At 39.9% G+C, this 20,224-nt stretch overlaps 2 protein-coding genes across 3 annotated transcripts; both read right to left on the bottom strand.

Moving 5' to 3' along the window:
• Positions 1 to 8: 8 nt before the first annotated feature.
• On the bottom strand, positions 9 to 13,808 carry kif3b (kinesin family member 3B). Its single transcript, XM_026920895.3, has 9 exons — positions 13,666 to 13,808; positions 9,490 to 11,016; positions 9,253 to 9,354; positions 8,832 to 8,954; positions 4,661 to 4,779; positions 4,143 to 4,259; positions 3,704 to 3,809; positions 3,068 to 3,249; positions 9 to 1,961 (listed from the first exon to the last, which is right to left on the bottom strand). The coding sequence occupies exons 2-9, from the start codon at positions 10,921 to 10,923 to the stop codon at positions 1,856 to 1,858; spliced, it is 2,289 nt and encodes a 762-aa protein (XP_026776696.1). The 5' UTR covers positions 10,924 to 11,016; positions 13,666 to 13,808; the 3' UTR covers positions 9 to 1,855.
• A 1,303-nt stretch (positions 13,809 to 15,111) lies between these two features.
• pofut1 (protein O-fucosyltransferase 1) lies at positions 15,112 to 20,207 on the bottom strand. Of its 2 annotated transcripts, none has more exons than XM_034311565.2 (7): positions 19,947 to 20,207; positions 19,740 to 19,861; positions 18,879 to 19,061; positions 18,203 to 18,315; positions 17,900 to 18,092; positions 17,144 to 17,386; positions 15,112 to 15,983 (listed from the first exon to the last, which is right to left on the bottom strand). In XM_034311565.2, the coding sequence occupies exons 2-7, from the start codon at positions 19,806 to 19,808 to the stop codon at positions 15,789 to 15,791; spliced, it is 996 nt and encodes a 331-aa protein (XP_034167456.1). In that variant the 5' UTR covers positions 19,809 to 19,861; positions 19,947 to 20,207; the 3' UTR covers positions 15,112 to 15,788. The 2 variants fall into 2 exon arrangements, with proteins under 2 accessions (XP_034167456.1, XP_026776070.1); XM_026920269.3 differs by having other exon boundaries at positions 20,027 to 20,206.
• Positions 20,208 to 20,224: the final 17 nt, after the last annotated feature.

Genomic DNA, 20,224 nt, shown 5'->3' with positions numbered 1-20,224 from the left:
CTTTCTTAAAAAAAACAGTTTTATTTCCTACATAGTTTAACAAAATGGCTGTCTTGTTTATTATTTTAAATCATTGTAACAACACAAAACAGCATTGAGAAGAAGCTAAACATTGCAACAAGTTAAGATGCCTTAGGTTTTGAAATTAATTCTGAAGTCATCACAGGAACAAGACAACATGAAATAGTCTCTTAAAAATCATTAATGCAAAAATATATTTGTACACAACATTAAATAATACAAATAATACAAATAAAAAGAACAATACATTCTATGCCAAACACAAAAGGTACCTATAGCTGCATGAATATAAAACAGACAGGTTCAGTATGATAAGTTAGCATTTTAAATGTTGCTATATGACTATTAATTTTTTTTGCCATTTCAACAGTATAGAAGAGAATTATGTACTGCCATTTCTACATATATACACACATACACACACACTGTATACATGGGTTTAATTAAACCCTACAGTAGCAGCAAGCAATGGTGTCACCCTTATTGGTAAGGCAGAGGGTGGGGTAAGGAGCATATTGCAGTTTATTAGTGTTACAAAAACAAAATTATTTTTTTTTAAATTCTTCTGACATCATATATTTATACTGAGAGTGCTATATGGATGCTGAAAAAGCAGAGAAATGTGTTCTTTGTTTTAAATGTTCTATAAACAGGGGATCTTATAGGACAAAATGAAGTAACCGGAAACTCACCATCTACAGATGCTCTGAAAGGAAAAGCACAGTGATATTCCAAAACAACTGTGATGGTCCAAACTTGTACTCCTTTGTGGCTTAACTGCACTAGCACTTGAATTTAGATTTTAATTTAAAACAATCTGTTTATTCCAAGGGACACTCTGACCAAAAGGAAGACCAAAAGTCTCTTCTTCTTCTGTGTAAAAAGGGAAGGTAAGGCACCTTGGAACCCTGATTATTCAGTGTGTGTTGACCTGTTAAGTTCCCCACTCCAATCCTTCCAACTTGGGTGACCCGAATAGAACAGCATTACAGCTCTAATTAAACATTAATCCAATCCAGACTCACTCCCTGACCCCTCCTCTCCTCACATCCTTGGTTCCTAGTGCTAAAAGGAATGGGAGGAAGGATGCAGGTACTGCTGGAAACTGGACCTGGGATGTAGTGTGCTCTTCTCACTCAGCAGATAACACTACAGCGCATATTTGGAGGCAAACGGATGGAACGCTCGCTCCCACCCAGTGAAATCCTCAAGTGAGCCTTTCAATTTGTTAAACCTACAATTTAAAACAAAAATACATACCTAGCTAGATTCAACCTAACATCTGTACATACAATGGAGTTCTTGCCAACTGTGGTCCAATTCTCTGTGCCACTGCACAATAAGAACAGGAAGAGGATGTAGGATGTTACTCTCAATTATCAGTAAGACTAGACACTAAAAACAGTTTTGATGTTCTAAATAAGACAGCAACACACCTCTGAACACCGATGTCACAAAACCTGCTCGCTCGTCCTTTTCAGGAAAGCTTTTTTTTTTTTTTTAATTCCATTTGTGATTGCACTTTTAAGTGTTTTAAACCAGTCAGCAGCAGAACCCAAGCATCTAAAGTAGTCCTAATTATGTTTGCTGAAAGTTTTAAAAAAAAAAAAAAAAAAAAAAAAAAAAGGAGGCTCAAGTTTTTTTTTTTTCTCCCAGTAAGGAGAGGAAGTTGTATCTTGGTCTGCATTAATGCATACATTTTAAGTACACCATTTTGTAATCTGGAGATTTTATTAACAATAGCCATCAGTTTGAAGTTCCAGAACATGGCCAAAAACACAAAGTCTGTTTAGAAGGCTAAAGGATGTGGAGAAGGATTAAGAATTTAGAGGTGTTATTTGGGCACAAGGCCACGAGACTGGGGGTACAGTGGGGATCCTGAGCTGGAAGGGCTGTGGGCTGACGTGGGGGTGCTCACCTTCTTGCCTGTTTTGGGACGGCTGGGAAAGAAGGAAATCATGGGCAGGAGAGCAAAAAAAGGTTACTTAAAAGAGAAGTTTACAACACATTATGTGAAATTAAAAAAGTAATGCACACAAACACACATATACACTCACCATTCACTTTAAAAGGAACACCCATACACCTGCTCATTTATTCAGTTATGCAATCAGCCAATCATGTGGCAGTAGCACAATGCATAAAATCATGCAGATACAGGTCAAGAGCTTCAGTTAATGTTCACATCAAACATCAGAAGACTGGAAAAAGACCAGGTGATTTTTTTTCTTCAACATCTTCAACTGTTCAGTTTCGATGAGCCTGTGCCCTCATGGTCACATAGCCTCAGATTCTAGTTCTTGGCTTACAGGAATGTAACCCAATCTGGTCTTCTGCTGTTGTAGCCCATCCACCTCAAGGTTCGATGTTTTGTGCATGCTGAGAGGCTTTCCTGCTCACCATGGTTGTAAAGAGTGATTATATGAGTTACTATATCCTTCCTGGCAGCTCGATTAAATCTGGCCTCTCTCATCAACCAGGCGTTTCCACCCACAGAACTGTCGTTCACTCATTTTTTTGTTTATCGCACTATTGTGTAAACTCTAGAGACTATGTGAAAATCCCAGGAGATCAGCAGTTTCTGAAATACTCAAACCAGCCCATCTGGAACCAACCACCATGCCATGGTTAAAGTCAGTGTTTGATGTGAACATTAACTGAAGCTCTTGACCTGTATCTGCATGATTTTATGCATTGCACTGCTGCCACATGATTGACTAACTGGATAACTGCATAAATGAGCAGGTGTACAGGTGTTCCATTTAAAGTGGACAATGAGTGCATGATGGACAACATAATAGCCATTGAAAAGTGAAGCAAAAATGTCTATTGACGGCCTCTAGTGACATTCAGTAGATGTTCGACCTGTAGCTTGCTTGAACTGAATCAGCACAATGAGAATCAGCAGCATCATGATGTCCACCATGCAGATACACTCATTGTGTCAGGAAGGACTACAAAGTAGCACTCAGTGCAAGAACAGGCGGCATTTCAAACAAACTGAGAAATAAAGCGGAGAGAATCATCAGCAAGGAGGAGTTCTCACCTTGTTTTTGGTTTCTTGTTGAATCCACCATGGCCCAAGGCTGAAGCATCCACTTGGATGTCATCCTCCTCCCTCAGTGCATCTTCTAAAGCTGCAGCCACCTTTGGCGCGATCATGGGTTCCTCGTACTCTTTAGTGGTGCGTGTGGGCAAGTCAAGCTCCAGCATCAGGATATTCTCAGCCTGAGAGATAGCGTGGTACAATAAGAACAAAGTTAAAGAAAAAGCAACAGCAGTTTCTTATTTATTCCTGATTGAAAAATTGATGTACAAAAAGTTTAGTAACAAGTAACAAGAAGTCTAGTTCTTCTTGTTACTAACTTGTATGCCTCAATTACCCTTAAAATACACATCAAACAGAAAGCTACTGAAAAAAAACTTTTTCAGACATTTGACCTTGCTGTGACCTTGACCCTATTTGGATCAATTCCAAAATCTAATGAGTTTATCTGCTGGTTACAATGATAATTCCATACAAATCCTACAAACATTCAACCGTTCGTTCTTGAGATATCATGCTAATGAGAATCTCAGACAAACAGATGGTTGACCCAAAAACATAATGCCTCCAAGTCATCTGATCGTTACATCCCTAATGCCAACACTATCTGTGTAGTGTATCCTGATGTAGACGCACCCTATATCTGGGATCAGGGCGCATCATCATGGCCACGCGTGCATGTTGACTCAGCGGCCTCCTGTATCCCACTGCAGACACTGGCCTTGTCATCATCTGCTGATCACTGAGCAATGGAGAGACAGAGAGAGACAAGAGACAAAGAATTTTTACTGTTCTTGTCATTACGATAAAGCTATTATTGCTGTTCTGAATGCTATTAATGCTATTGCTAATATTATTATTAAACATAGATGTTATTCTCTTAAATTATGTTATTCTCTTAAATTATCTTAAATTGAATTATAATTGAGAAAAATTACAAACAACTGTCATGAAGATAACCACAGTGCACAGTAAATTGTAATCATTTAAAGACTTGTCCTAATACAGCCTGTGCTAGTATGCACACGCACACAAACAAACACACACACACACACACACACACGTGTTTACATACTCTTGAACACGGGTAATGGGTTTCATTTTCCAGGTGTCATCCTCCTCGTCAAAGGTGGCCCTCAAAATGATCTTATTCTTCTCCTCCAAAGGAATGAAGTTCTCGATGATCAAATGCCTGGTAAGAAAGTGGAACAAGCAGATCTTGTTGTTAATGAACTGAACCGGAACAATAGGACCCAGTGAAGCAGTACTGAGTTCCTACTTTCAGCCAGTCTGCTTCACCACAAAGATGTAATTCCAGAGAACCACCTTCACAGTTTTTTCTGTGCAATATCCACCTCTTATTTACACCAGGAATTGCACAGACATTCAACAACACTGTAACAGGGGAAGCTTAAATGATTCAGAGGTACTTGAACTGCTAACAAGTAAAAACAAGACAAAAGCAAAATCTGCACAAAATAAAACACAAACAAGGGAGGAGATTGCAGGGGAAATGATACATTGCTCAGGAGCAACTCTTAAAATCGTTACACATAAAGAGAGACACAGAAAAGAGAAGTGAAAGCTTCATACTTTAGTTTGAGTTCTCTAGTCAATTCGTTCTGTGTCTGTTCCAGCTCTTGTCTCTCTTTAATATGCTCCTCCTGGACATCATGGATCTCTGCCTTCACTGCTTGTAGCTTGGCAAAGAGCTGAGCGAGACAAAACATGGAGATCAATACAAAAAACTATACGCTTGCTTACAGGCAAAAATAAATCAGGTGTAGTCATGGATGACTATGAAAGAGGAAGCAGGAAAGTTGCTAGGGACAGCTGGCCTGAAAAAAAAAAAAAATGGAAGCGTTGCAATTAAACCTAAAAACTTGTACTCACATGTACTTGATCTTGTCTAATCTGATATTCAATAGTAACTATTAAGGACATTCAGCCAGCAGCAACTATGCAAAGGAGTACAGCTTCTAACAGAGCCATGCAACATTATTCATATTATCAGAATTAGAGCCCTTATATTTTTATAATAAATCTCATTTTTATAATTTATATAAATATATATAATATATATAATATTTATATAATTAATTAATAAAATAAATCAACTAAGGTATGTTAAACACTCGACATAGCAGACAATCAGCTTGTTCAGTGTGTCGAGTGCAGGATGTTTAGTCATTCTTCCTCCGCCGTTAGTAATAGCTTTATTTGTGCTAGTGTATATTTGTTATCACTCTGACGGAGAAGACTGCAGCATTAGAGGTGCACATCCAGAATCTAGAGAGGGTTAGTGAGAGTGATCCCACTCGGGAAGGCGCTGCTCTCATTTCCTGTATTCCTTTGTGAATTTGCAGATTTCATCTCTAACCTGGTTCTCTTTAGACAAAGCATTAATTGTTGGAGACTTTAATATTCATTTTGATAACACAGAAGAGCCTCTGAGAACAGCGGTTGTGTCCATTCTAGATTCAGTAGGGGTTAATCACAATGTAATAGGACCCACTCATAATGGTGGTCACACTCTTGATCTAATACTAACAATCGGATTAAATATAGAAAATATAGTTACATTTCCCACAGTCTGAAGCTATCTCATCTCATCTCTTTTAAAATTTGTCAGTCATAATATTGCAATGGAACCTTGCCACGCCACCACGTCAAACTTACATTCACGTCAGCTGCTGCACAGAGTTTAATCAATAATCTCCCAGAGTAATCAACTATGAGTGGATCACCATCTGATCCCAAAGAAATTGATTAAGCAACTGAATGATTAGAGTCAACGTTCCACTACACGCTGGATATGGTAGCTCAACTTTAAAGAAAGATAATTAGAGAGAAAAAGCACACTGGTATAACGATCACACCCGCACCTTAAAACAGACCACTCGAAGATTAGAACGTAAATGGTGCCAAACTAATTTGGTAGTATTTCAAACAGCATTGAAGGATAGCCTGCTGAACTACAGAGAATCTCTTAGTGCTGCTAGATTAATGTATCTCTCCACCCTAATTGAAGATAACAAAAATAATCCTAGATTCCTATTTAATACTGTAGCAAAATTAACTAGGAATAAGACCACAATAGAAACATGCACACAATCATTATATAGCAGTGATGACTTCATGAATTTTATCAATGGCAAAACTGAACATATCAGGCAAAATATTCAGACTATTAATTTAATACCAGACAGTTTTATAACTAACCCTTTAGATAATATCAGATTCAACAAATAGAATGTTTCACTGCCCTTCGAAAGACCAAAGTAATTTCACTTATTTCCTCATCAAAATCATCAACTTTTATACTAGATCCCTTACTTACATGTTTCTTCAAACAGATAGTTCCAGAAGCAATTGAACCTCTTCTAAAAATAATCAATTCTTCCCTTAGCATTGGCTATGTACCTAAATCATTTAAAAGTAGCAGTTATCGAACCCCCGATTAAAAAAAACTGACCTCGACCCCTGTCAATTGTCCAACGAAAGGCCAATATCAAACCTCCCCTTTACCTCCTTATTAACTTCCTTTTACTTAATTCTCACAAGACAGAAGTACTTGCACTAGGACAACATGCAGCTAGAAGAAAGCTTTCTGATTACATAGTAGCCCTGGATGGCCTTTTTGTTTCATCATGTGCAGGAGTAAAGGACCTTGGTGTGATTATCGACTCCAGTTTTTCATTTGAAGTTCATGTAGATAATATTACTAGGACAGCCTTCTTTCATCTCAGAAATATTGCTAAGATAATAAATATAATGTCACTACACGATGCAGAAAAATTAGTTCATGCTTTTGTTACCTCCAGGTAGGATTATTGTAATGCCTTACTGTCTGGCTGTCCCAGCAGGTGTATAAACAAGCTCCAGTTAGTCTAGAATGCAGCTGCGAGAGTCTTTACTAGAACCAGAAGATATGACCACATCACCTCATTATCCACACTGCATTGGCTCCCAATCAAATTTCGCAGTGATTATAAAATACTATTTTTGACCTATAAAGCACTGAATGGTCTCATGCCTACTTCGATCAAAAGGTGCAGGCTATTTGTTGGTACCTCGAATAGTGAAGGCAACAGCAGGAGGTAGAGCTTTCTCTTATAAAGCTCCACAGTTACGGAACAGCCTTCCAAATTAGTGTTTGGGGGTCAGACACAGTCTCACTGTTTAAGCCTAGGCTAAAATCATATTTGTTTAGTCAAGCCATTTGTGAATAGTTTTCTCTTAGGTAAAGGATCAGATCTGGAAAGTTCACAGGCATAGAGTATTGTGGTGAACCGGGATGTTTGGATGCTGTCGCCACCCACTCACACGCATTCACTCAGGTTTGTTGACGGTGGAGTGGCTGGCCGCTTTATGTCCCAGGGCGCCCCCATGTTTGTTTTACCTTCTGGCTTTCCATTTCAGTTATGCTGTCATATCTAGTCTTGCAGGAGTCCCTGCTTGCACTCTGCATGCAAAGTACATTGCCTTAACCATTACAGGACAATAAGCATACCTAATAATCTCTCCCTGTCTCTCAAGCTACACATGCTACTCCTGAGATACCAGTGGTCCTGACCCTTTCTGCTCTCCAGACCTGCCTGATCCATCCTGATGCCTTACTTCTGGTTGGAGTTCTCATCAACTGGAAATCACTCGCTGCGGCTGAGGACGGCTCCTAAGCCTGAAGATCACTGAGATTACTGAGGATGGTACTACTTAAAAACCATGAAGATGGCTTTGGACCATTCATATGAACAGTTATGCTATGATGGCTTAGGACTACAATTGCTATGATAGCTTTGCCACAAACAGTTTGCATTCAATTCTCCATCAGTGAACAGTGGTTAAGTTCAACAAAACAGACTTCATGTGAAAACTGTAATGAATTTCATGGTTACACAATTGCACTATTTGATCATATAGTACACAGTTATAGAAGGGATTTATTTATAATTGCACTATCTGTTGTCACCCAGGTAGGGACGGGTTTCCTTATGAGCCTGGTTCCTCTCAAGGTTTCTTCCTCATATCGTCTCAGGGAGTTTTACCTTGCAACCGTTGCCTCTGGCTTGCTCATTAGGGATAAATTCCTACATTTAAAATTTATATCCTGAATGTATTTATTTGTATACAGCTGCTTTGTGACAATGTCCATTGTTAAAAGTGCTATACAAATAAAATTGAATTGAACTGAATAATTTAGCAAACCTTAACATGCTTGCAAAGGCCTTTATGCGAATGCAGCACCAATCCAATACACACTAAACTCTTACTATACTACATTGTATAAAATATTATATAGTAAATAGGTGCTCTTTTGTAGGTATAATTACTGACTGTTGTTATACTTTATTTTCCAGACACCATGTACCCCATTCATCAGTGGAAAAAGACAACCATATATTATTTGCAGGGTGGATCATTCTCAGCACAACTGTGACTCTAATATGTTGGTGGCATGGCAGTGTGTATGGCACTGGGACAAGTGTATAAGGTTCATTACACCTACCGGGTGTACCAACAAGATAGGTGTGTCTAATAAAGAGACCAGTAATGATACAATTTTTTAAAAAACCTCAGTAAAATTGCTGTGCCTAATACGCTTTTACCAACACCAGACGCACTATAGTGTCAGTGCCCCTGCTGTGCTGAGATTTGTGTAACACCCAATGTATCTGGTCGGCTGTGTGTGAGTTAATCTTATTAGTGGAACTAGTGGAACTGCCAAACCATATATTTAATTTTATTATATATTTTGCTGTACCTTTTTCAGTTTTTTGGTTTTTATGTCAACTTCCTGTTGCAGTGAGCTGTACGTCTCCTTCAGCTCAAGAGTTTCTTCATCACGACACTCCACCTCTTGCTGCATCTCCCGTTCACGCCTTTTCTACTCATACACACAAGAATGTAAACAAAAAAAAGTAGAAGAATGGGCATACAATGGCATAATCCAATAGGCATTCCGTAGGCACCAAATGCTGTTTATCCAAAATGATGGTGCACATTCAACTCCTATTTATAAATCTATCTGAACATTGCTTTTCTTGTAAAACAAAATACCATTTATTAAAGAAATTTACTTCAACTGTAGCCAAAAGAGACTGAGAAGAAAGCACTAATAACAGTAAACAGATAAATACTGTTCACAGATAGTATTGCTTACTATTGTCATAGGGTAGCTTTACCTGTTCAGCAATTTCCTGCCTTTTCTGCTCCAGAATTCTCTGCTGCTCATTAGTGTGGTCAACAATGTTCTTCCCTCCCACCAATAGCTTGCTCTCCATAGCCTGAGAGTAAGAGCAAAAACGGTCATCAGAGAAAATGTTACAGTCTACAAGGCCAGGTTCTTTACTGCCTGATGTTTCTGCCAAAGTAAAGGCTGTAAAGTAACGTTAGGGGCATGGCTAGCCCTTTCAAGTTACCTTGACTTTGGCTGCCAGCATTTCAGATGCCTCCTTTTCCCGGCGGAGATCGTCCATCTTCTTCTCCTTCTCCAAAAGCAGTCGCTGTTTCTCCTCTGCCACCAGGCTGTGGTCCTCCATAATGGCTTTCTTCTCCTTCTCCAGGTTCTCCTGCTGCTCCCGCCAATAATCAGCTATGTTCTTATCCCCATCCGCCCCTTCCTCATCATCGTCATCGTCATCATCATCATCATCTTCGTCTTCCACATCATCATCCAGTTCCTCTCCTCCCTCCCCAACTCTCCTCTTCCGCCTTTTCTTCTTCTTTTTCCCTGATCGTTTCTCCAACTGCTGCTTCAGACGAGCAATTTCCTCCTGAAACTCCCGTAGAAGGGCGTCCTTGGGGTCCTCGTTGATGCGGGGTTTGTTCTTGATGTTTTTGGCACGGTTCGAGTAGCGTAGCGTAGTAAGAGTCTCCTCTACATTGTAGGAGGCTGGTCCAATGTTGGCCACCATGACAGTTCGGGCGTTACCTCCCAGCGAGTCCTGGAGAAGACGTGTGAGCTTAGAATCTCGGTAAGGAATGTGAGTGCTTTTGCCATCCACTAATGCAGAAATTACATTACCCAGAGCAGACAGGGAGAGGTTGATTTTGGTAGCCTCCTTTAGTCGTTCTCCTTGAGCACCTGTTTTTGTCTGCCTTTCGCTTCCTGCCAGGTCAACCAAATTGAGTTTCCCAACACGGATGTGGTTCTCTCCATCTGGACCCAACTCACTGCACTCAATAGTGATAACAAATATGGCATGGGAACGGGAACTATGCTCATTCATGTTGGTTGAGCCAACTGAACGGTTCTGGTTCCCTACATTCATAACATGCTCAATCTCCCTGACACTTTTAGTGACAAATGAAGAAAGGTCTTTGACATAAACACCTGTGTCAGGTCTCTCTTTCAGCTCCAGGCGACGAGACTGGTCCTTGGCTAACAGGTCCCTGATCTCCTCCTGGTAGATCTCCAGGTATGATGCCCTGACCAGATACTGCTGGTTCTGTGATCGGGAGATATGTGTGAAAATGTGCTCGAAGGAATTGGGAATGACGCCTCTTTTTTCTGGGTCATTGCGTACCCCTTCCATTGTGTACGTCTTCCCTGTACCTGTCTGTCCATAAGCAAAGATGGTGCCGTTGAAGCCCAACAATACTGAGTCCACCAGTGGCCTGAATGTCTCATCATAGAGGTCAACCTGCTTCGAGTTCCAGTCGTAGACCGAGTCAAAAGTGAAAACTTTGGGGTGTTCATGAGTGGACCCACTTCTTGGATTGCGCACTACAATCTGGCCTAACTTTACATCCATAGAGACCACCCTCTCAAAGTTTGCAGCATGCTCTTTTTCATTCATGGGGCGACACCGCACCACAACTTTTACAGACTCAGAGCTCTTGCTTCTGGACATGATTGCTCCTACTTGCACCTTGCTGCACTTGCCGGCATTGATTTATTTGCTTGCAGTATTACTTCACAGTGACGGCACAGTCAGCATCAGAACCTGCAATAAGAACAGATAATGCTTAAATGCTGTTGTCTTAACAGATAATGTACCCTCAAACAAGTTCTGCAGTTTGCCTGAAAAGCAGCAGACTACACACAAACAACCTTATGCTAAAGTTTGAAGACTAGTGTTGCCAAATCCTTCCCACTCAAAATCTATATGCATAACTCCTCCTCCTCAGAAATTGTTTTTCATTTTTTTCACTGCCATTTTACTGCATGCATGGCCTACTTGGAGAATGACCTGTAAGCACAAACGCACCATTCAGCAATACTCAGGGACTGGTGGAATATAAAATTACACTTACTGGCAGGGGAAAGATTTGTGTAGTGGGATCAACAAATATGTGAATGGCTTAACCCACTGGACAAATGTAGGTAATGTAGTGTTTTTGTTTAAAAAAACATTTAAAAATACCAAATATTTTTTTAAAAATTGCTAAAATATTTACCCATTGTGACACAGTGGAAGTACATCTAAAATCAACTCAAACTCCACTATTTCAACAGCAGATCTGATTTTATTTACTTATTTCAGATCACATTTTATTGCATTATCACACATCAGAAAGCGTGTAAAGTTAAGATATTTTAGGGAATTCACTATAGACCATTCTACTGTTATCTTTATGCTATTAGTACATATTATACTGTTTAGTGCATGTTCATTGCCATGTTGGAGCTCAATTAACTAAAGCCAATCATGTGGCAGCAGTGCAATGCATAAAATCATGCAGATACGGGCCAGCAGCTTGGGGTAATGTTCACATCAACCGACAGAATCGGGGAAAAAAAAGTGATCTCAGTGATTTTGACCATGGTATGATCATTGGTGTCAGACGGGCTGGTTTGAATATTTCTATAACTGCTGATCTCCTGGTATTCTCAGAATGCACAACACATCCAACATTGATGCGGATGGGCTACAACAGCAGAAGACCATGGCAGGTTCCACTTCTGTCAGTCATGAACAGAAAGCTGAGGCTGCAATGGGCACAGGTTCACCAAAACTGGACAGTTGAAGACTGGAAAAGCATAGCCTGGACTGATGAATCTCGATTTCTGCTGAGTCACAGATGGTAGAGTCAGAATTTGGCCCCAACATCATGAATCCATGAACCCAACCTTCCTTGTGTCAACAGTCCAGGCTGGTGGAGGTGGTGTAATGGTGTGGGGCATGTTTTCATGGCACACTTTGGGCCCGTTAATACCAATCAATCATTGCTTGAATGCCACAGCCTATTTGAGTATTGTTGCTGACCACATGCATCCCTTCATGGTCGCAATTTACCCATCTTCTAATGGCTACTTCCAGCAAGATAATGCACCATGTAAGAAAGGAAAAGTCATCTCAAATTGGTTTCATGAACATGACAATGAGTTCAATGTCCTTCCCAGTCACCGGATCCGAGTCCAATAGAACACCTTTGGGATGTGGTAGAACGGGAGATTCGCAGCATGAAAGTGCAGCTGAAATCTCAAAGGAATGTTTCCAACATCTTATGGAAACCATGCCACAAAGAACTGATGCTGTTTTGAGAGCAAAGAGAGGCCCTACCCAGTTTTAGTACAGTGTTCCTAATAAAGTGCTCTGTGAGTGTACGTTTATATTTGTATTGCTAGTATTTCTTGCTTTATTATACTATTGGGAGATGCAAACCAAATTTATTGTTGTTATACAATTACAATGAATGATATTTTATTATATTCTAAATCGGTTCTATCCCCAGATGAAAGTCATTATTTTGCATGTGGCCAGGTTCTTGTTAGTGCTTAGTCAGGCAAGGTTATGGAAGAGGGAGTGTACAATGCTCTGCAACTACTAAATGACTCCTTATCAAACAATAACCAGTACTGTTCATATTTGTACTATGAACATGCATGTAAAAATTAAAAAAATAATAATAATAATTGCAAGTTTATTGTAAGTAAATCTAATGTTGCCCAGGTTGAGAACATAACTGGTCTCTTTAGGAATCACACTAACCCTAAGACAACAGCAAGAGACACACCAACAGCTACAGTATTAGCTCATAAACACAATGTACACATTTACATTCTCTTTCAAGGTGTCTGACTTACAGTACTGTCCACAACCACTCTTTCAAGCTTAACCCAAACACAATAGATGACTTTATCTAGAATTTGTCTAATTTGCTTAGCACATATTGTCTGGAACTGGTCATAACTGATAACCAAATATACTGGCTAGGCTAATAAATAGGCTTATTTAGGAACCTTAAAAGCTGACATGAGCCTAGTGAGCTAGCTAGAGCAGCCTTTAGCTCGTGTCTAACATTTTCTGAAAGATATTCCTGCACTCACTACGGTTATTGTCATCTCTGGTGCGCTGATAAATCTCGGACAAACTGTGCACTGCTTGAGCTAGCTAGCAAAGGTGCATAACGGTTTTGCAAATGTAGGTAACTAACAAGCTAGCTGGCTAATGCTAGCTGAATCAGGACACAGCTCCCGGCAACCTCCCTCTGTAGCGGCCTAGCAACGGCAAACATTCACTAGTTTACGACCACAGCAGTTAGCTTTGCGAGCTAGCTCCATCCGCTAAACACAACAACAGCTTGTCGTATTGCTGTGTCACACTGTTTTCAATAAAATAACACGTTAATACACAGAGAAAGAACGTTACCTGCACGCCCAGGAACCCTCTCCGTCAGCCATTTCTGCATGCTCCTGCACGACCGCTGCTCCGTGTGTGGGAGTGAGTGAGCTGTCTGTGTTGCAGTGGATACAGTGTGTTTGGATTAGTTGTGTATCGTTCGCTAGAGAGTCGGCTCTTTGAGTCGGCTCTTTGAATCGGCTCCATTAGGCGAACGTTAGCTGACTTGCTTCCTGAAGATGTGCTGTTTATAATCAAGTGTGTTGAACCTTGAGGCCTGTTCGGGCCAAACTGAACCGAATTTCTACTTTTACCATACAAAATATTTTCAGCATGAAACTTAATGTGTTTAATTTACTGCATTTGGTGCATCTGTTATGCCCCTTTCATATTTATATTATGAGTCATTGACCTGAGAATAAACTACAAACTACAAAAAGTGGTGAAATATCATTCAGCATCAAGTGCTTTTTACAAAAATAAAACAAATTGGTGAGTTTATGTTCATTTCCTCCATGTCTTACTTGTACACATACCTGATCTCACACACACTTACTGCTAGGAGCACTCCCAGGCATGAGAAGTTTTGTGTGTGTGTGTGTGTGTGTATCTTTCCTGTCCCTTAAAAAAAAAAAAAAAAAAAAAAAAACATACATAGTCAAGAGCGTTCTGTCTCAGTTGACCAAAGTCAATCTGACCTGTGAACAATACATCCATTGCTAAACAGTGAACACAAAGGTCAGTGATCAGGATCAACAGAAATCCATCTTCTACGCACAGACACAGCAGGCAAAAAATTAATAGAGGGATGCTAAGGAGTTTTGTCAATGCACATATGTAATGCCTTGCAAACATTTAAATAGAATGTTTAAAATGCAACGTGCCATTATTTTGTTAATTAGAGTACAACTTGTTAAGGTAGACAAGAAAAAAATCACTGGTCAAAATATGAAAAGCATGGCCTGAAAATGGAAACGAGAGATCTGAGAGCTGAAAGAGACAGCTCTTACTGAGGAGAAAAGCCAAATGATCTGACTCACTGAAAACAGGCAGAATTCCCATCACTATCAGACCATGACCTGAAGCTGAAAGGGGAAGGGGCAGGATAAAATGAAAATTTCCTCCATTTTTTTTAAGTGTAAGCTTAAATAACAAATACAGTGTAACTGAATGGTGTAACAATGGGCAAAATACAAAGCGACTTTACAGCCTCCATATTTGACTGATACAAATCTAACCTTTATCATGATATTGAAATATCAAACAAAACCGTACTAACAGCTCCGGTTTTATTTGAGATATTCTATCACACTTTTGGGTGGGAGGAAACCAGAGAACCCAAAGAAAACCCTCATGAACATAGGGAGAACATGCACAAATACTCCACACAGAGAGTAACCCTGACATGTACACTAGTTTAGGACACATATACATCTTCTGACAGCCAGTGGATCACAAGAAGATAAAAACAAGACAGTCGGACCACTGAGATTTATTTTCTCCATTAGAAAAATTCAATGCATTTATGCGCAGATTAAAATACAATTTATTTTCCAATGGCTTTACAAAAATTATACAACTAGACCATATACTGTATCCTCACTTTTGAAGAAACAGACCCTTGCATCCCTTTTTTGTAGTGTGCAGGTTTGTTATTAAGCACAAACCAAGTGACTAATTTGGGCTCCTCACTCCACTATAATTAGCATCCAGAGGATCATTTACTGCCCCTGAGGGGGGGATCGCTTTCCAATAAGACACAACTATTACACTCCAAATGTCAGCTAGCTTCTAGTTCATAAAGTTATAAATCCTATTGTATTTTACTGTTTATGTGAACACAACATACATGCATGGATCAGCATTTGTTTTAGCGTCTAAACAGCTAAATTAACAGGAGTACATTAGCATGAAATGCAGTAGCCTGTGAATACTATATATGTGTACTGTTTATCAATATGGGTGTGTTTAATCATGGAATGTTATAATCTGAAAAAATACTTCTGTATGGAGTTATAAGTCTGAAACTTTTTGTGCCTTCTACACTAAACCAAAAACCCTTCTGAGGCTCACTCTTCTGTAAACTATTCACCTGAGATCACTAAAAAAGAGTCAGCTTTCACAGTTATGAACACTTCAGTGCAAGATGGTTTCTAAAGTTCATCTTTTCTTTCCTTTTTGACAGGGTAGTCCATGCCAAAGAAGGAGGTGGACCTGCCATGGATATCTCTTTCCCGCTTAACAAAGGCTGAGAAGGATGAGACACAGTTGCCAATAAAGTGGTCGGCTTGGCCCAAGATGTACAGGTCAAGCTGAGCCACATCTGGATTAACACTGACCACCTTTACCTGCATAAATAGAGAGAGCAAAAATGAGGTTGTGGACAAGATAAAAAAAAAAGGAATGAGATTAAACGGCAATTACTTGTAAACCAAACAGTGACAACCTCAATCTACACAGATCAATAAAATAAGTCTACAATGAAAAATAATTAGAAATCCAAATGATCTTGATAAGAAAAAATACTAATAACCTAATCCCCAAGATATCATGTCTGCTGTTAATCAGCTTTGTACCACAGCGCTGATGAATTCTTGATTCTGATTGGTCAGAGTGTGCTCAGCATGAGCATGGCTCAGACAGTAGTTCTGGTTGCAAGGCAAATCAGGTTTATATTAATGTGCTCATGCTAAAATATTTTTGTATTTTATAGTAAGAACATACACAGGCACCTATATAGACACATGTACAAATACATGTAATTACTGATAGGGTGAAGCTTTCTGTACAGAGATGTTTTTTTGGCATTTTTGGAGTCTCCAATGTCAACACTTAAAGTATACAGTTAAATATGTTTCTTTTCCAACACTGGAAAGTCTTCAGGACTTTGCAGTTTGTGGTTTCTCAGTAACATATCAAGCTGTATTTGCTGTTTTATGAACTTCACACAAGAGGGAAAAAAAAGAGAGGCTGGTGAGGAAACAACTGTTTACAGCTGTTATAACATAGGTGATAATGTGAACTAACTTGTCTCATGGATGTTCCATAACATTAAGTAACTATAACTGAATAAAACATATGATGCACATTTCCTTAATAAATAAGAAATTGTTAGCGTTGGAGTAAGAGGAATAATATACTTTGGGACATGCTGTTATTGAAAAATCATCCACTTGGTAATGTATAACACCAACCCGCTGCTGATTATCTTCGTGTAACAGTACATGCTGTCGTGTTTTATTCCTTGCATGAGAATCATGATAATTGTCATACGAAATTCTCATATCATCAAACTATCCTCAAAAACCTAACAAAAGAATAACTACTCCAAATTTTGTAAGGGCTTTTGAAAGTAGGGAGGCAAAATGTTTAAACACTTGAGGAGGTTAATAGCGTGCTTTGAACATGAACATCAAATACTAGCTTAATTTGACGCTACCTACTGACATTTTACCACTGGATGAGCAAATAACATTTTCTTCACTTCCTCAATTGGAGGTCAAGTCACCTTTCCTTTGAAGAGTTTCTCAATATCGGAGCTGTGAGACTCGGAGTCAGTGGCAATGTAGACAGACTGAGCTTTGATCTTTTTCACCCAGAGCTTGACAGCACGCAGGATTTCCTTCAGGTCAGGCAAACACATGGTCAAGGTGAGCGGTAGTGCTGTCTGTCTGTCATAACCCACACACTGCGGCGAGGCCATAAAGTGGGGACCGGCTTCGCCTGACTGCAGCAGCTTGCACGCGTTTTGCTAGAGGAGGTGAGAAAATGAATGAGAGACTGAGAAAGGGCTGGTGGTCAAGTCTAGAGGCTGGCCTATAGGATTCAAAAGCCTAGTTTCACCCTTGTCCTATATCAACACTAGCAAGCAACAAAGCAAAAGGTGACCATTCAATTCTCATGCAAGTTGGTAATATGATTGAAGTGACATGACACATATCTTATTTGTGATCACAGCACATAACAACTTCAGACTCATGGAGAATCAGCTCGGTTACTAAGAATATGTCAGTATCAGATATCAGTCAATACCAAAAGAGTATCATGATAAAATGGAAAAGACAAGAGACAAACATGGAGCAACATCCACAGGATTAAAAAAAATCTGAGCACTAAACTGATAGATTAATTTGAAAAACTATTCGGCGTAATTACAGTTACAAAAGAAATGCAAATCTTAACACAACGCTGTGAGAGACAAATACAGCAGTGTTGTAACTTTAGGCACCCCAGGGTGCTGCGTAAACAAGCACACAGCACTCACCCAGTCTGATCCAATGCGGAGATGAATCCCCACGTAAGGTCTGGTAAGCAGCGAGCTGATGTGCTTCTCCCCATCCTGCACCATCCTCTCACTCCACACAACATAGCGCTGCAGGTCCAAATGCTCCTCCAACACGGGGAACTGGGCTGGAGCTCCAGGAAGAGCCAGCACCGGGTGCTCCGCTGGGGGAAACCTGGAGTAATGGATTTACCTGCATTTCTGTGATGGCTCACTAAATCAAACACTTTTGTGACTCTAGCTGATGCAGTGTAATGAAATCATGAAACATCGACAATTTCATACCTTTTAATCCAATGTGGAATGTAGTAGGAGCTGAAATACAGGCCACCAAACGGGACAGAACGGTCAAATTCAACTCCTACGTGGTCCCAGAATGGACCAAATGGATTCCCATCCTGTATATAAAATCAGTAATTATCCTAAAAGGCCAGTAGGGGGCAGGGCTTTATTACTGATGCCAAGAACACTTTTCATTACACAATTTTAATTACCATCTTCTATTAAACCACCAAATAAAACGACTGAATAGCATTTCATACATCTTTAATGCTGAAAGTTGTATCTTCATATTTCACTCTGCCAGTGTTTAAGCTGTGAGTCTTTTCCAAACAAAGAAAACAGGGATACTACCTTGATATAACACACCTTGACAAAATGCCAAAAGTGTTGTATTAAGTTATACTAAATTATCATTTTCATCATATGGCTACCTTTGCTGTCAATATAATTATGCATATATTGCAATCCATGTCATTATTCTTTATCAAAGACACAGGTAGGAACATACAGTCCACAGAGTCACTCAAGGTCTTTTCTGCATACTGGCTGTCATCTTAAGCGACTTAAGTCAGTGTCTAATACTCCCAAACACGTAGCAAAGACTTAATTAAAGCAACGGCATTCAGTCTATGGCTGTTATAACATGCTCTGCAACATCTTCCCACCAAAACCTCCACACCTTCATAGGGCAGCTCTTCTTATCTGAACTCCGCTGGAGGGCCGACTCGAAGCAGTAAGCAGCTCTCTGGCCCGGTGGCCAGTGTGTCGGAGCCAGATGGTCCATGAAGTTCTCCAGACTCACCACACGGTGGTACTGCTTCAGCGGCTCCAGCTGGAAGTATTCGCTGTAGGGCACATGCACCTGTTACAGGGGAGCAGAAAGCAGACTGAATATACAGCAAGACAATGTTTCTCTATTGTTCAGATCTATAAGGGTTGGCTCTATAAGAGGCTGGACTGATTGAAATCAAGCAATTAAACTAACAATGCACAAATTTATAGTGCACAGTCTAGTCACCTTCCTATGAATTAAATTCCTTAAGATGAGAGGGATAAAATGAGTGATCTTGTGATAAGCCTTGCATCGAACTGGCATCACAGAAACAACCCTTTCTATCCAAATCTCACATTCATGTTAGGAGCCTATAGGACTGGGATGCACAGATAGATAGATAGACAGATAGATAGATAGATAGATAGATAAAACTCTTTGAGGAGTTTGAAGTCATACTGGGTAGTTTGTGGTCTAAATGTAGGCAGACAAGATGCATTTTATAGGAAATGTGGAGCTGCATTTGTGAGAAAGCACCACTATCTTGTGATGAGTAGAGATACTATTTATTTATTTATTTGTTTGTTTGTTTGCTTTGCATTGAACATGTGCTTCCTGTTTATTTTTGTTTAAGATGTCGGTTAGGACTGCCCCAGTATGATCTCATATATTTTGGTCTAATTACTGTCAGTTATTCGATGCTAATGACATGCAGAGTCATGAGTCCATGAGCTGTGGGAGTGAATGGCGCTAGAGAACAGCACTCACGTTAGTGTACGGAGGCGCGTGATGCCGGTAAACGATCCACGGCGGAACCGCTAAAGTCCGGTTCAGCATTTTAGCAAAAGCCAGCGAGCCAAGAAAATGATCCGCCTGGTTTCCAAACCGACCTGAGACAAAAGACAAGCATGAACACATTCTCTTAACAGCTCTGAGAGAAGATGACGAAGGTTTAATTCAACAGAATTGCCTCACTGATATCCGGTTAGGTTTAGCATAATTCCCGTGTTGATACAAACACCTTTCTGTAAAAGTGTCGCAAAATGCACAGTTACCCATGCAGGGACAGTACAGAATGTATCCGTTTTCATCCCACGTCAAGTCAGTGGCCTCAATAAAGGTATTAAGTGAAAGAACCGCTACGTGTATCCAACTTAGATACAAAAGTTTAAATTGATTTGGTTTCGCCGCCATTGTGAATCGCCTACTATCCCACAATGCACTGCGAAGAACGGCGAACATGTTTAACCCTT

The sequence above is a fragment of the Pangasianodon hypophthalmus genome, chromosome 16, assembly GCF_027358585.1.
Source record: "Pangasianodon hypophthalmus isolate fPanHyp1 chromosome 16, fPanHyp1.pri, whole genome shotgun sequence".
NCBI lineage: Eukaryota > Metazoa > Chordata > Actinopteri > Siluriformes > Pangasiidae > Pangasianodon > Pangasianodon hypophthalmus.
Note: the sequence above shows the minus strand (reverse complement) of the source record. Positions and strands in the feature narration are given on the sequence as shown.

What these genes read in the sequence shown, in the direction of transcription:
- pofut1 (XM_026920269.3), bottom strand. Translation starts at nt 20,165, where the DNA reads ATGGCGGCGAAACCAAATCAATTTAAACTTTTGTATCTAAGTTGGATA. An exon ending in ACGCGCCTCCGTACACTAAC is followed by an intron (nt 19,062 to 19,739) that starts GTGAGTGCTGTT and finishes CCCCTGTAACAG; the next exon opens with GTGCATGTGCCCTACAGCGA. An exon ending in AGAAGAGCTGCCCTATGAAG is followed by an intron (nt 18,316 to 18,878) that starts GTGTGGAGGTTT and finishes TTTTATATACAG; the next exon opens with GATGGGAATCCATTTGGTCC.
- kif3b (XM_026920895.3), bottom strand. Translation starts at nt 10,923, where the DNA reads ATGTCCAGAAGCAAGAGCTCTGAGTCTGTAAAAGTTGTGGTGCGGTGT. An exon ending in TGCTGGCAGCCAAAGTCAAG is followed by an intron (nt 9,355 to 9,489) that starts GTAACTTGAAAG and finishes TCTTACTCTCAG; the next exon opens with GCTATGGAGAGCAAGCTATT. An exon ending in AACAAGAAACCAAAAACAAG is followed by an intron (nt 1,962 to 3,067) that starts GTGAGAACTCCT and finishes CTTCTTTCCCAG; the next exon opens with CCGTCCCAAAACAGGCAAGA.